Genomic DNA, 17146 nt, shown 5'->3' with positions numbered 1-17146 from the left:
TATATGTTAATTTAAAACCATACCACTAATATTGATTGGACACTATAAACTAAACTAATAGTGTGTAAAAACTAATAATATATTATTAGTCCCCGTTCGGACGAAGTCTAATAATTCGTTCGTTCGGAGTCATATCTCACAATCCTTTGGACCGATTCCGTTCATTCTTTGCACGTGCCTAGTAGTTTATGTGGTACATATGCGCATGCAGGGGTTTAGCGATTCGATTTAAAATTGCCGACTGGCAGCCATCTTGTTTTTTAAAATTGTTGTATTTTGGACATGCTTTGTAAGTTTTCATTCAAATTTGGTACATAGATTATACATGTTAGGATACATGTCCTCTGACTGTCCGTGCATCCGTCCATCCGTGTGTGCGTCCGTCCGTCTGTCCGTCCGAGGTCATAATTCACAATCCTTTTGTCCGATTCTGTTCACTCTTTGCATGTGTCTATTACTTTATGTGGGACATATGCACATGCAATGGTTTAGCGATACGATTCAAAATGGCGACTGGCAGGCATCTTCTTTTTTTATAAATGTGGTATCTTGGACATGCTTTGTCAGTTTTCATTCAAATTTGGCACATTTATACACGTTAGGATACATCAAAATCCGATCAAGGATGACCGATTGACAGCCATCTGACTTTTTGGCCTTACTACTTTATTTCCAAGAGTTATGTGCCATTTTCATTTGACATACATCATACATGTCACTTTGTTTCATAATCAGAACAATGATGGCCGAAAAACGGCCATTTTTATTTGTATCCATATTACTATATCTCTGTCATGTATCACTTTTATTGATATTTAGCATTTCATAAATGGATACATGTACAATTTGATCAAATTTGACCGACTGACGGCCATCCTATTTGTTTAAAATGTGATAACTTGCACATGCGTTCATTTGTGATCTATGTTTTTCTTTGCTATGTCTCAAACCGGAGTGGTCTTCACCCGACACATGTTGAATTTGATGTAAATAAACAATCTGTTGTATACGCCACTTGGGACTCAAGTTTCAAGGACATGCTCGCGACAACGCTCCACTGTAATATGACGAGCACAAAGAGAACTTTCAAACATTTAACGGGGACTGTTTCATTTTTAATTACTTATTTGTAGTACATTGTCTCGTTGATAGTCTTGACACAGCACGTACATTGACATCGGACAATGACATGAACTTTTTATCTATTATTCAATCTGTTGTTCCTCCCCATAAGATAAATAAGATAAGATAAATAAAGTTGTAAATTGTAAAATAAATATTATCAACCTCTCGTTTATGGCGTACTCATCATGCACTAGAAGTTCAAACTCACATTTGTTTCATTAAATGGGCTTGGTGTTTGCATAAAAACAACATTATTGCTAACAAATCATAAATTAGCCTCTGCACCTTTTGTTCTAACATCTTTCCACAAGATAGAATTAAATATTTAGATGTCTTGAATTATACTTATATATATTTTTACATTCACTAGTACTGTTCTGTTTAAGATATAAAACACGATGTTTTAAGTGCACAGCATTTTTATTCAGAAACACGTTAGGGGAAAAATTGAGAAATAGGATATGGTGGTTAGTACTATTTTTGTCTAGATTACGAATTTGCACAATAACAATTATTTTAAATGTTTGTATTTAAGTGATATTTCATTTAGACTACTTTTCTATTATGGGATAGCATCACCCATTTCAACAGAGTTTCTGTTATAATTATATAAGTGGAGTATTTATATACCTTCAATTAGTGCGCATAAATATTTCGGTTATCTCTCATCTATCATTGTACATCATTTCTTATAAAATACCTTTGACTGTTTTTTTATTCTCGTTGCTTTTTTGTCTTGATTGTGTATTGTTGCATCGCATGCTGCCTGTTTGTCGGTTATAACTTTTCTCTTATAGCCAACAATGATTGAGATAACATCTCAATAACATCTCAACCACGATAACATCGCGCAATGTAAATTTAGAAAATGCTTCTGTGTGTTGTGATCTTGTGGTTGTGTGCTTATTTTGTGAACTTGGCTTTCAACTCCATTGATGCTGAATGCTGAAACTATACCCATCATCTCATTTTTTATTGTGATGCGTTAATAACATCACGGTTTTATTGCACTACTAAGTGTGAATGTCTTGTTGTATGTGTCAAAATATCTGATTGTTGTATATTTCTAGATAATATGTTGTATATGCATATATGCACTAGCTGATTGTGCAGACAGAGTTGCTGTCTTTGAAAGCAGCATTAGCTCGGGAAGTGAAGCAAGCCACAAAGTCTAGCAGGTATGTATGGTTTTTGGTAGTCAATTCTAATCTTTATAAATTGCCTGTATGATGTCATAGAGCTTCAGCGTCATCGACAATAAAACCAATCTTGTAATATTGTAGCCCGATGACCTCAAGATTTTCCTTCACGTCACTAACCATGTGTCCGAGGTAATGAGGCGTAGCCATATTGCCTCTCTTGCCACTCTGTTTTTTCTCCGCGTTCAGTGCGAATAGATATAACCGGTTCGATCTGTCATCTAGATTGTTTTCCTGTCCAACTTTTTGGTCTGACTAGCTGTCACCTGCGTGGCAGCCGATGCTGTAGCTGGTAGGATAAGTCTTTCCTATTATTTACCCCCGTGTCGCCTTTTTGTGTGCATTGCCTTACAATGTGTTTGTTTGTGCTTGGACCAATCAAATCGATGGATTAACACCACAAATATACTGGTATAATATAATTATGTATACTTGCTACTGACAGATTTCTGTGCTCACATATGAGAAAATGCGAAAACTATTACCTGGTTACGTGAATCCATTAATTATGTTTTTATCTTTTCACACATTTACTTAATCAAATAGATATAGTTCTCATACTTGCAGCTACACTGTGAATTAGACAGGCTTTCATATTATTATATATTTGTTACACATGTTTGCGAAATGAATATGTGTTATGTAAGAAAAACACTTTACACTGATTTTCACTGCAGAAATTATTTATATTTATTTTTAACAAACCCAATATATGATTGGCTGTAACAAATATTACTTTAACGTGACCGTCTCAAACAAGATTCAGGGATATGTCAACACACAAATTACGTATACACGTTAAAAATTAAAGTTATATAATTAGAACCGTAACGATATATGTAATGATATGGTTCAATGGTATGCCCTTTTAAATGCATATAATTAAGAAATACATTTAAGCAATAGAAGATTTAAATTGTTATGATTAACCTTAGAGTAAATGAGTATTGCTGATGAGATTTACTTGATATATATTAATTTATTTTAGGTGAAATGTTTCAAAATTTGGTATTTTGTCCAAGTAAGTAAAATAATCTGCTGTATTGTTCGTAGCCAATCGTGCAATAATCACATAAATTTGATTTCAAATTTGATAATAACAGTTTTAGCACCATCCAGGTGACCATACACCGTCAAAGTTCGACGGAAGACCAGCTAGGTCAGGTGTATCGTCTATCGGCGGGACTAAATCCTCACGGTATTCATCCAACCGTGTACGTAATGCTTGTACTATCTCTGGATAAAGATCGGCGGTGTTGTTTCTTTCCTCGGGATCATCTGTATTGGAAGAAAGACAGCGTGCTTTTAATTAGTTCAACCGATACTCATTTGGTACTCATACCTTGAAAATCGAAACACTATGTGTAGTTCGGTAATTACACAGTCTAGAAGCAAGGCTACTAAGGAATTTCTTGTTTTTGATGAATAGAATTCTGGCTCGATTGTTAATGTTCATTGCTAATGACAACACATAGATGTTACAGTCTGAAACTGGACTGTTGAATGACATTCATTAAAATTAGCTAAACGATTAAACAGTGTGCAATCCAAACGTTTGTCAGCTGTGGAAATTATTAATTGTTAATAATCTAAACAGAGAAATAATATGTCTGATCGGACATGCAAGCTAAAGATATAGCCTACTCACGTGCGCTGTTCTGTATGCCCCATCAGTTATCTTAATATGAAAAATGCACTACAGTGGCAATGTACATGACATTCTAGAGATCAGCTATTATAATAGCAACTTGTCATACACTATCTGTTTATATTTAGGTTGGCGATTAGAACTTTATTTTCAAGTAATTTATATATCCGTATGTGAATGAATATTTCACCTTACCACCCGACTTATCAAACTTAATATACGTTCTTCATACCTCTTATATTGAATAAGTATGTCACGTTCTCGGCGGGTATCGAAGTAGGTGGGCCAGGGAACCCGTTTGTCAGGGGGTCACCATAATTGAACCAACCATCTGAAATAAATATATACATTTACATATATTAGATATTAGATCACGCCACTTTCATTTGCGCAAAACTGTAAATCCAGCAATGCCTCAAGTATTTATAGTATAATAATGGATCTTCTGGGATTTAAATTACCTGATTGATTGGTTGTTCGAATCGGATACATTATATCCGGATTCCCTGTAATCAGTTTATAATCTCCAACTCTGGATACATACAAAACATACTTCAGGGTGAGATTGAATGCAACACATATGATAAATACCACCATGTTCGTGGTATGTGGTATACGTAATGAGATGAATATTGTTTTGCAGCTCGTATTTGCTTGATGACTAAATCAATCAATCACTTATCCACTTTGAAATATACTACGTACTAGTACCGGTAATTTAAACTTTCATTATTAATCACCCACTAATTTTTAACAACATAACAAACATTTAATTCCCGAAATTTCCAACAACAAATCATAAGGGATACTCGTAGTTGACTAATATTCATTGCAAATATATTGATTATGATCAATTATTATTAATATTTAGGACCAATCGGTACACGCAAGCTATCACATATATCGCTTGCGCAAAGTGGAACAATACGGGTTATTGTATGACGAGAGTATAAACCTGGAAAGAAGAAAACTGACGGCGCAGTTCTTCATTACATATCAACTTGTTACAATTTGCATAGATTAAAGGGTTATCTGCTCAACCCACATTGAATATAACTACTTACCTGATAGCAGCACCGGGGGAAGGCTCAAAATCATCAATATTATAGACGAATTCTTTTCTTGGCGATGGTTTACCCATTGAGAATGTCTCCCACATATCTATGCCGTCAATTCCAGGTTCTGTAGTGTATAATACAAAACATATTTTAGCAACCTCAATCTAAAATATCGTGACGGATCATTGACAATTGCTTTTGACAAATCCTTTAACAACTCACCAGATTTAGCCCCAGCTATTGATAGTATCGTTTCATGCAAATCGACCATGTGCCATAACCTGTGATCCGAAAGGTAACTTAGTTAAACAGAGGTGTGTCAAAATTTTTTTTTGGGTATTTCAACATATTTCCATCACCTTCACATAAAAATTATGCAAAGTATCGATTTAATGAAAAAAAATGCTACTATCAAGATCAAATATAGAAGTACTCTGTATTGCTCAGCATCACATTTTTGGAAGAGTATTTCATCTTATGTACTTGTACTGGCGCTGACTATCTAAAACATCTAATTAACAATCTAACTTGATAACGACAAAATTAGGTTACCTTACATATGATAACACAAACATTATTCTTATACGAGACTGTTAGTGCTAAACTCAGTCTTGAGCAACATTTCCCATTCGTAATTGACGTTCATTAACGTACTCATTATTTATATATCCAGTCTGCGATAACATACTCCCATGAATAAATGCTGGTACGCGAGTAGCGCCTTCAAACAACGTAGCAGCAATTCCCCGTAATGGCCAATTGGACCCCGACTGCGTTGCTAATGCTCCATTCTGTGTAAATAATTACAGGTAAATAAAATTATCTATGAAAATAGTTAAGCAATGCAATCATGAAAAGTGGCAGCGTCATATGAAATGCGTGTCCTGACATGTATTATCTGAATTTTCCGATTTGAATGAGAAGTTAACAATTTTTACCAAAACATTTTGCCTCCAGAAAATGAACACTTAACAACTTGTTGAATTACTAAATTAAACTTGCATATCGAGTATATTGATCACTTACGTCACTCATGAATATCAATAACGTATCGTCCCACATTCCTCTTGTCTTCAACGCCTCCACCACAGTACCAACTGCATCATCCATGACAGACAACTTACCTAAAAGTGAGGGTTTTGAAAGTGGGTGGGTTACGAAAGTGATTTAACAATGGTCGCTAATGTTATCCAATTACACCCTGAAACAGACGATTTCATACGACACACCTGTCATTGTATCGCCATAATTTCCAGCATGTCGTAATTTTGCGGTTGTGCCCGAGGTGTCCACGTCCTACAATACTAGGATTGTGGTCGCTTGTGAAGCAGTGAAACAAAGTTCATAGCATATACGTTCTAGTGGTTGGTCCAGGAATATGTATAATGAAAAGATTATTACAAGGATTCCGCAAAGTATGGACTTGTTACGCTATGTTTGAATCTCGCGTCTTTGTGCATACTATGACATAATGCAATGGCCTCACCCTGACATTTATAGTTATGGTTATGGAGAGATGCGGTATATCCCGTGGAAGTAATTTAATTACACTATAATCAACAACTATTGAGTAAATCATGACAACCTTATTTAAATGTATTTTAATAACGAATAAAATTGAACTCTGAATACATCAAGTCCGCTATCAGAAGTTTTAACAGCATATGACCAGTGATATAACTTGTCGGTACACAAAATCCACTCAGGATAATTTAACATTTTACATTTAATTCATAATTACCTTACAAAAACAAATATTTAGATTTGAATAAACGAATTCGTTCATAGCATACCCAGGTGCCCTAAACCCTAAAAAAAAATCATCCAGAATAGGAGGGGCAGCAAATGATGATGCAAACAAGTTTATATAATAAGGACTACATGTCTGGTGAACCGGATCTGAAGTCTTTCTTCGGAATCCATATATTGGATGAAGTGTGGTCGAAATCAATTGTTTTGGACAGAACAGGAAAAAAGGAAGACTGCTAACCCCAACACTGAGAGTATGTCTAATGCTGGGGAATAGCTTTTCCCCAACAATGAACAATAAAACCAAACCAATATGCCAAACCAACTGAGAAAATAGACTCGTAAAAAGAAATCTGTATGATAAATGCTCATTTGTAGGGGACCCTCTTCTATTCTCATGTAGACTGACTACTGATCAGAGTGCTCTGTTTAATAAATAATGGCCATAAAGATGTTCGGCGTCTACTCAAATACCATGGATGAACATGCTCGATTGACACCCGCAATGTTATTTAATGTGGGCTCCTAAGTAGTTCATGATCAGTAGGGAATCAATAGATAGATCTGGAATCCCCACGTCAGGTTGGATACGTCATCACTTGGGGATGGCTAGACATTGTGGGGTCTATGTCAGTCTCATCTCCGATATCGACCCACATCGCTGGGCTATAATTACTAACACCAGTAATTGATGTACTCTGAAGTTATTCCCACAAAACTCTATTTGAACCACTAGATCACTGATCTTATAACACTGAACACTAGCCTGTGTGGCTGTTGAAATCCATTCTTAGGAATCTGGACCAGAATTGGAAACAATTCATTGCATTTACCCAACAAATACAGAATCATATAATCTACAGGACGTTTGATAGTACAACCTCAAATTATGAAGCAAAAGCATCAATGCGTTTGGGATGAATCAGTAATTTAGGTATAATTTTTGAGATCAAGTGATGCAAGACAGTCATATTTTGCTGACACCTGGGGATGCTAACTCGTAAGCCCACTAGTCAATGCTAAACATTGGAGTTTAGTATGGTGAGTATGACTGAACAAATGAAATCCCTGTTTTAAATGTTGTCGTATTCACACTAAAGTATTTTAACTGCACGTGTGAAGGGCGCAATAAAGTAAACTGATGCAAAGATATAATAATCTGCGTTATATTGCAGCGTCTGGGATTATAATGGTATAATGGGACTGTTTCTTATAGAACAACTATACATGTTGTTTGACAGTCTCTTACTGTTCATCTTTTCCAATCGCAATATGGCTGTATTAATGCTACAGCTTGGACACGCAAATGTGATGTCCCTCTACGTACAACCATCTATACATGGTAACCACAATACATACCATAAAATTTCCTTGTTCGGTTATCTGCAATATCAGAATACAACGCTTCATACTCAGGTGGAACCTGTGTGTACACACAAATAAATAAAATTATGAAATACAGGTAAAATAGAAAAAAAATGAGGTTTTACAGTTCCATATGTGCATATATTGAAAATATTTATTAAACTAGTATAATGTTTTTTTTTGCTTGATTGATAAATAACATGTTACACGGTCATAGTTTGTATATTCTATTCATCACATGCATGCATTTGCGGCATAAACTATTAACAACAAAAATTTAATTTGTGCCTCTCATAGCGTTCTAATTATTTGCGATCAAATAAATATATATGTTTTTTTTACGGATTTTAACACTTAATTAAATTATTGACAATTGTAGTGTTTTTTTTACAGAAAGTGATTACCTCAAGACTCTTTGCAGGCGTATCCAAATTAAACTGCAGATATAATGGATATTCCTTGAAATGTCCCATTATTATCTCTGCTGCTCTTTCAGCAAGCATGAACTACAAAGAAAGGTAGAATGTAGATAAAACTTCGTTTTTTATGGACATGACATGCTTTCTCTAAATTCTTTTCAAAATGTAAATTAAAAAAAAGTGAAACTGTTTATGAAAACACATGATGCCATCAACCGACAAAAATAAAAACCGCTTATTAAACTATACTTTTTTTCTATACTCACTGTGAGATAGGTGTCACTTTTTTGTACAACTCCGCTGTTGTCACGGAAATCATCTAGAAAGTCAAAACAACTCTAAAGTTTAGTTAACTGACCTCGGCCCCCTAAGTCAACTGAAAACTGTCAACCACGTCAATAAACAAGTTATGATGTAAAAAGTAATATAAATACAGCAACATAACGAAATTGGTCACCAGTACTGTATTGCCATGTACAGAAAAGTAGAAATTGCGAAATGCACTAGTAAATATAGACTTGTGTGACTGGATTGTTGTATTTTTGAATACAAGTGGAGTCGAGTTTGTAAAGTGTCTATATTGTTTTTGTTTAGATTATAAATTTAACACACTTCGTAATAATTGCATGCATTGTACTTCAATTCCCGTATTTTCAGATATAAAATCACGCCTATACCTCATACTACAATTAAACTCTAATAGAAGTCAATTTAAAAACAACTATTGCGTTTGTTTAGTTTATAAGATCAAATAGAAAACAGCGTCACTATAGTTGTCTATTTATTCTGAAGATATCCACCATTCAAAAAACGAGCTGGTTTCCGGCAAATGTCCATAACCTAAAAACGCGCTTCTTCACGTTTAAATAATTTTGACATATGAGCATATCATCTCCCAGCAAAAAGATAGTATGAATACGTAGAAACACTTTCGCGACTTTGATACAAACTATAACTGTGGTTTGAAACTAAATCACCCAACCCTTGTCTTTATGCTCGTATGTAACCATGCATATATTATAATAAACACATATTCTTCGATGTAAATAAAGCAATGTTTTCAGTCCAAATATTTCATTATTCGCATTTCACTGAACTTACATCCTTGTGCAAACATGCTTGTCTCTTTAGTCCAATGTGAGGCTCCACCTCCAAGTTGACCATAATGCGAATCAAAGCCACGGCTTGTTGGTAGATACTCCTTCTTACAAAATCCTAAATGCCACCTGCAAAAAAATGAAAGATTTTCATTTTATTTAGCACTAGTAGGCATTATTCACATACTTTGTTGTGCCCGGCCACTACTTATTTTCTAGCCTATTGGAGACGGAAAGCAATGTAAATAATATATGATATGAGTATGTTTTTCATATAGTACTTAGTGTTTTTATGCATTATCTACTTACTTCCCGAGAGCATGCGTTAGATATCCAACATCTTTAAGACTTTGTGGTAATAACTTAAACTCTAATGGAAGCCCACTACGCTCAAGGCCGAACAGCATTCGATGCTGAAAGTAAAATAAAGTAACAAAAACTAATCATATTTATTCAATCAGAACATTATGACATAACATTTATCATGGCATTGTTCAAATTTATTTTGTTCCCAAACGATCCAAAATGACAGAATTGACATCGTCCAAATTGTATACATTTTAACATGTCATGAAACGTGGAGATTTGATCAACGTAAAGCATTATATAATTACCATGCTATCTGCGTTGCAGGATAAACTGCAGGATAAGTTGCAATAAAACAGCTCATTACCTGATTTCCGGTTTTAAACGGATATAATCCCGTCATAAGTGAACTTCTTGATCTGAAGAATGAAATATGCATGTACATTAATAGTTGAATTGAAGCAAATCGCCGAAATTGGGAATTGGAATTGTAAGAACTTGAAATCAAATCTTATACCGTTAAGCATATTGATATATTTCAGTTGATCAGCCAGTAACAAAGTTATTACTTACGGTGTACATGAAGGCTGAACATATGTCTGATTGAATATAACGCCATCGGCGGCGAGTTGATTGAGAATCGGCATCTTGAGATCTGGGTTGTTCCATCCTACGTCATTCCATCCAAGGTCATCTGGTAGTAGCAAAACTATGTGCGGTTGTTTGTACCCTAATGCGCTTAGAGCTAATTTAGGTTAAGCACAATATAAATACACTTCATTATTATTATTATTATTAGTGTATTGATTCACATTATAATTTATCACTATAGCATTATAATATCACTATGCGCATGGTAATAATATTATGGTATGATTTTAAAAGCGTATGGTGGGAATGTCATACCCAAACTTAAACAAACGTCGGATTATGTCAATTCACAATAACACAAAACAAATGACTGACAATAATTGATGAAATAATCCACAAGAAGAAACGACATGTACACTACACTACATCATTCAGAGATTTGTATTTAAAATGTAGAGAACTTGGAATACAATGCAATTTGAAGCGTGCGAGAAATGTCAGTGGCGTCATTCATCCATTCATCTTGCGATGGTATATTTTAAGTGCTCTATTAGGTTGAGCAGGAGCCATTTTTTCCCTGTGCACATCCATTGTATCCATAGACTCCTGTGTATTTTATGGTATTTTTAATAGATACATATTCAAATTAAAATATTTATGGTATAATACCAATCCTTCATTATGCCGTTTTCTCTCCATACCTGACGCATTGTTGTTTCCTCCTTGACACTGACAAGGCTCCACGAGATCTAGCAAAATTAACAATGAGAAAGAGATGATTTTCTCGCGGAAAAGATTAATGTTGACGCAAAAACAATGATTAATTGTATTTCTACATTCTGAATGATAGAAGATTGCACAATTGCTCATGTGTACAATACTTCACGTCAACGTACAGTTGTCATGGTAACAAATTACCCCAAACGCTACTTACCATTGACGTATATTACTAATATTGCGATCAGTATGCTAAGAACTATCAAAGTGACCAATAATATGCCGTAGTTTCGAATCTTGTGTGAAGCTCTTGTGTCACCCTTCTGAAAAAAGAAGCGTATTAGTTTAATGGAATCATGATTGTGATTATTTTGAGTGTTTAATGAATACTTCATGACTATTCAAATGTCAGCTGAATATGACTCATTTGTTATAGGCAATACTTGATATCTATGGACATCGCACTATGAGTAAATCGGCACAATATCCGCCAAGAAACAAGGTTTGATTATCAGCTTATAGGTTAAATTAATATGTAACCTTCAACACCTATACATGAATAATTGACTAAACAGCCACCCACAAAACAATCTACAAGACCTGAGATGTATAATGCAAAACATCATCAAGAAAAGTTGCATAGTTCCTTTGCTAGGTTCTTCGAAAAAATGACTTCATCCATTTTGTATTACATTTCTCCCAAATGGTACAAAACAATGATTGTTGTACCCACAAATTAATGGAATAGTCCAACTACCCCTCGTCGTGGTGACACGTCAAAGACATACCGCGTCTGGTGTTTTGATTTATTGTTACGTAGGCGGGTAGAAAACTTTATTGGGTTTACAACGGTCATTGGGGTATCTAGGACAGTGTTTGGGTATGTTGCAAAGTCTTTCGGTATTTGCCTGACGGGTGAGAGAGTAAGGTGTATCTTGTGCGCTCGCTGTAAAGGCTCAGACGACTACTGTGCATAAATTTATGACAAATATTTTACAGCTGGAGCCACAGAACAGGTAGAGTTGCATGAATAGCCATATCAACATAACATTAGACCCATTGATTAACTCAAAAGACATGATACTCATGCAAGAATGGTCACCATGCTATCACAAATAATCGGTTCATACTCAAGTTAATTAAAAGATTACATGAACACAAGATTTTTTTGCTCTTGTTTGCCTAAACTATTATTCCTAAATAGTCAAAGTGGCAGATCATCTTCATTTAACATTATTACATTTAAATTGAATGTTGTTTAATTAGGCATTGATGTAGCTTGTGTGAGGCACATGGTTCCTGGTCTCGATGGTTACCCATATCGCAGATATCTTCTCCGGATCTTTAGGAATTGTCGACATAAGTTGATGGGCACATAGCAATGAACCAAAAGTGATGGAAAACAAAATAGAAAATAAACCGATGTATTCTTAAAGTGGTCAATAGTAATACCATCAAGGCCAGGAGATGTTTCTGGTTTTCACCCTTTAATAAAATTAATGATTTCCCTAGGATAATTCCGTCACATCCTCAGTGAGTCAAAGTCGATGAGGGATTCTACACTGAAATACACGCAAGTCGTATTAGGTAGAGACTAACACAGCTATTCCACCTGTACATCTGTTACAGTGTAAGGCCTGCTTATTGCAATTGAGAGGAACACCCACAGAACTCACACTGGACCGGGGGTTCATTCACTCATAGGGGCAGACAAGAAAATAGTACTGAAAATGGAATACACGCACATCAAAATATTGAGTTAAAGCTCCTGGCTTTAATACCTCTCACAAGTGTGTACTGTTGATAAATCACACCAACTCTGATAAAATCTGGGAGCAGAACTCTGGCAATTTCTTTAGGTAGTCTGTGAACTGATTTTCACTTTACTCCTATAGGGTTTCCGATTTCAACTTCGTGTTAAAATATAATAAAACACTCAATTTTGTGTATTTCAAATTTATGATTTTCAATCCCGGAAGTCTGAATTTGTGTATGCCCAATCGACATAAATTTGCTAAAAACCAGAGACGAAAATCATATTATATGCTACAGTAAATGACGCAAGCGCTATATGTTGCATATGATCTTTGCAATATTTTGAGAGACTCACCATGTTCCAACTTCCCGCTGACGTAGCCTCGGGTACACTTTTCGGTGTTGATTCCATGACCATTGGGATTGAAATGTGATTTAGGCAGAGAATTTAGTAGCTTTTATAGTCACTAGTTTGTAGTCACAAGGTATACGACTCGACCTAAATATTACCAACTACCTATAGAAATCACATTCGGCAACTGGCATTTGATCGGATAGGTCAACCGCTTATTAGAGCGCGTCTAACTAAAATGAGCTATTTTCTTAATAGAAGAGCTTTGTGACACGAGTTCTGACTGGTTGCCGATCCAGTGGGAGGTGATTTGCATAGACAGTTGGTCATAATTAGTTTGTAACCTTTAAACAGAATGCCATAAACCGTCGATCGTATGATGTAATGACACTTATACAACCAAGTAGCCTTGGCGTTATTCTGGCCCATAAGATAAAAAGTTGTAAATTCTAAAGTAAATATTGTCAAACTCTAGTTTATATGGTGTACTCACCATGTACTGTAAGTTTAAACTAACATTGTAATTTCACTGGAAACTATGCACTAAACAGTCGATAGAATTTAAAAAAGAAAGAATAATCATCTCTTTTGGAAACGGACTGTAGTGAGTGGTAGAGAATGCGAGTAATAATCGGTACATTACCTAATTTCACATGTTTTATTGTAGGCATTTTCTATAATAGTTTTCATCATTATATTTTAATTGACAAGGTGCGCAAGACACTTTTAGATATAGTTCACACTGTGTGACAGCATTCATACCTGTGTACTGGTATATGTTAATTTAAAACCATACCACTAATATTGATTGGACACTATAAACTAAACTAATAGTGTGTAAAAACTAATAATATATTATTAGTCCCCGTTCGGACGAAGTCTAATAATTCGTTCGTTCGGAGTCATATCTCACAATCCTTTGGACCGATTCCGTTCATTCTTTGCACGTGCCTAGTAGTTTATGTGGTACATATGCGCATGCAGGGGTTTAGCGATTCGATTTAAAATTGCCGACTGGCAGCCATCTTGTTTTTTAAAATTGTTGTATTTTGGACATGCTTTGTAAGTTTTCATTCAAATTTGGTACATAGATTATACATGTTAGGATACATGTCCTCTGACTGTCCGTGCATCCGTCCATCCGTGTGTGCGTCCGTCCGTCTGTCCGTCCGAGGTCATAATTCACAATCCTTTTGTCCGATTCTGTTCACTCTTTGCATGTGTCTATTACTTTATGTGGGACATATGCACATGCAATGGTTTAGCGATACGATTCAAAATGGCGACTGGCAGGCATCTTCTTTTTTTATAAATGTGGTATCTTGGACATGCTTTGTCAGTTTTCATTCAAATTTGGCACATTTATACACGTTAGGATACATCAAAATCCGATCAAGGATGACCGATTGACAGCCATCTGACTTTTTGGCCTTACTACTTTATTTCCAAGAGTTATGTGCCATTTTCATTTGACATACATCATACATGTCACTTTGTTTCATAATCAGAACAATGATGGCCGAAAAACGGCCATTTTTATTTGTATCCATATTACTATATCTCTGTCATGTATCACTTTTATTGATATTTAGCATTTCATAAATGGATACATGTACAATTTGATCAAATTTGACCGACTGACGGCCATCCTATTTGTTTAAAATGTGATAACTTGCACATGCGTTCATTTGTGATCTATGTTTTTCTTTGCTATGTCTCAAACCGGAGTGGTCTTCACCCGACACATGTTGAATTTGATGTAAATAAACAATCTGTTGTATACGCCACTTGGGACTCAAGTTTCAAGGACATGCTCGCGACAACGCTCCACTGTAATATGACGAGCACAAAGAGAACTTTCAAACATTTAACGGGGACTGTTTCATTTTTAATTACTTATTTGTAGTACATTGTCTCGTTGATAGTCTTGACACAGCACGTACATTGACATCGGACAATGACATGAACTTTTTATCTATTATTCAATCTGTTGTTCCTCCCCATAAGATAAATAAGATAAGATAAATAAAGTTGTAAATTGTAAAATAAATATTATCAACCTCTCGTTTATGGCGTACTCATCATGCACTAGAAGTTCAAACTCACATTTGTTTCATTAAATGGGCTTGGTGTTTGCATAAAAACAACATTATTGCTAACAAATCATAAATTAGCCTCTGCACCTTTTGTTCTAACATCTTTCCAATTGAATTGAATATTTAGATGTCTTGAATTATACATATACATATTTTTACATTCACTAGTACTGTTCTGTTTAAGATATAAAACACGATGTTTTAAGTGCACAGCATTTTTATTCAGAAACATGTTAGGGGAAAGAATTGAGAAATAGGATATGGTGGTTAGTACTATTTTTGTCTAGATTACGAATTTGCACAATAACAATTTCAAATGTTGGTATTTAAGTGGTATATCATTTAGACTACTTTTCTATTATGGGATAGCATCACCCATTTCAACAGAGTTTCTGTTATAATTAAATAAGTGGAGTATTTACATACCTTCAATATGCCTACCCAGTTGCACATAAATATTTCGTTTATCAATCATCTATCATTGTACATCATTCCTTGTAAAATACCTTTGACTGTTTTTTTTTCTCGTTGCTTTTTTGTCTTGATTGTGTATTGTTGCATCACATGCTGCCTGTTTGTCGGTTATAACTTTTCTCTTATAGCCAACAATAATTGAGATAACATCTCAATAACATCTCAACCACGATAACATCGCGCAATGTAAATTTAGAAAATGCTTTTGTGTGTTGAGATCTTGTGGTTGTGTGCTTATTTTGTGAACTTGGCTTTCAACTCCATTGATGCTCAATGCTGAAGCTATACCCATCATCTCATCTTTTATTGTGATGCGCTAATAACATAACGGTTTTCTTGCACTACTAAGTGTGAATGTCTTGTTGTATGTGTCAAAATATCTGCTTGTTGTATATTTCTAGATAATATGTTGTATATGCATACATGCACTAGCTGCTTGTGCAGACATCAGAGAAGAGTTGCTGTCTTTGAAAGCAGCATTAGCTCGGGAAGTGAAGCAAGCCACAAAGTCTAGCCGGTATGTATGGTTTTTGGTAGTCAATTCTAATATTTATAAATTGCCTGTATGATGTCTTAGAGCTTCAGCTTCATCGACAATAAAACAAATCTTGTAATATTGTAGCCCGATGACCTCAAGATTTTCCTTCACGTCACTAACAACGTGACCGAGGTAATGAGGCCTAGACATATTGCCTCTCTTGCCACTCTGTTTTTTCTCCGCGTTCAGTGCGAATAGATAAAACCGGTTCGATCTGTCATCTAGATGTTTTTCCTGTCCAACTTTTTGGTCTGACTAGCGGTCAGACCTGCGTGGCAGCCGATGCTGTGGCTGGTAGGATAAGTCTTTCTTATTATTTACCCCCGTGTCGCCTTTTTGTGTGCATTGCCTTACAATGTGTTTGTTTGTGTTTGGACCAATCAAATCGATGGATTAACACCACCAATATACTGGTATAATATAATTATGTATACTTGCTACTGACAGATTACTGTGCTCACATATGAGAGAATGCGAAAACTATTACCTGGTCACGTGAATCCATTAATTATGTTTTTATCTTTTCACACATTTACTTAATCAAATATATATAGTCCTCATGCTTGCAGCTACACTTTAAAATGTGAATTAGACAGGCTTTCATATCATTGTATATTTGTTACACATGTTTGCGAAATGAATATGTGTTATGTAAGA

The 17146-nt window shown here is 35.2% G+C and overlaps 1 protein-coding gene across 1 annotated transcript; it reads right to left on the bottom strand.

The window, feature by feature from the left end:
- Window positions 1-3429: 3429 nt before the first annotated feature.
- LOC102809375 (arylsulfatase B-like) lies at window positions 3430-13447 on the bottom strand. The gene is made up of 16 exons (XM_085496679.1): window positions 13385-13447; window positions 11492-11597; window positions 10540-10711; window positions 10334-10385; window positions 9970-10073; window positions 9665-9789; window positions 8830-8882; window positions 8549-8650; window positions 8139-8202; window positions 6057-6154; window positions 5685-5821; window positions 5253-5311; window positions 5037-5154; window positions 4434-4504; window positions 4205-4303; window positions 3430-3602 (listed from the first exon to the last, which is right to left on the bottom strand). Exons 1-16 carry the CDS (start codon window positions 13445-13447, stop codon window positions 3430-3432), a joined length of 1596 nt encoding a protein of 531 aa, XP_085352805.1.
- Window positions 13448-17146: the final 3699 nt, after the last annotated feature.

This window comes from Saccoglossus kowalevskii, chromosome 1 (assembly GCF_978046115.1).
Source record: "Saccoglossus kowalevskii chromosome 1, keSacKowa6.1, whole genome shotgun sequence".
In the NCBI taxonomy this organism is placed as follows: domain Eukaryota; kingdom Metazoa; phylum Hemichordata; class Enteropneusta; family Harrimaniidae; genus Saccoglossus; species Saccoglossus kowalevskii.
The sequence above is the reverse complement of the archived record's forward strand: the minus strand, read 5'-3'. Positions and strand labels throughout refer to the sequence as shown.

Coding starts and splice junctions, on each gene's coding strand:
- LOC102809375 (XM_085496679.1), bottom strand. CDS start 13,447: ATGGTCATGGAATCAACACCGAAAAGTGTACCCGAGGCTACGTCAGCG. Junction 10,386..10,539: donor GTTCAGCCTTCATGTACACC/GTAAGTAATAAC, acceptor TTCATTCTTCAG/ATCAAGAAGTTCACTTATGA. Junction 4,505..5,036: donor TCCCCCGGTGCTGCTATCAG/GTAAGTAGTTAT, acceptor GTATGTATCCAG/AGTTGGAGATTATAAACTGA.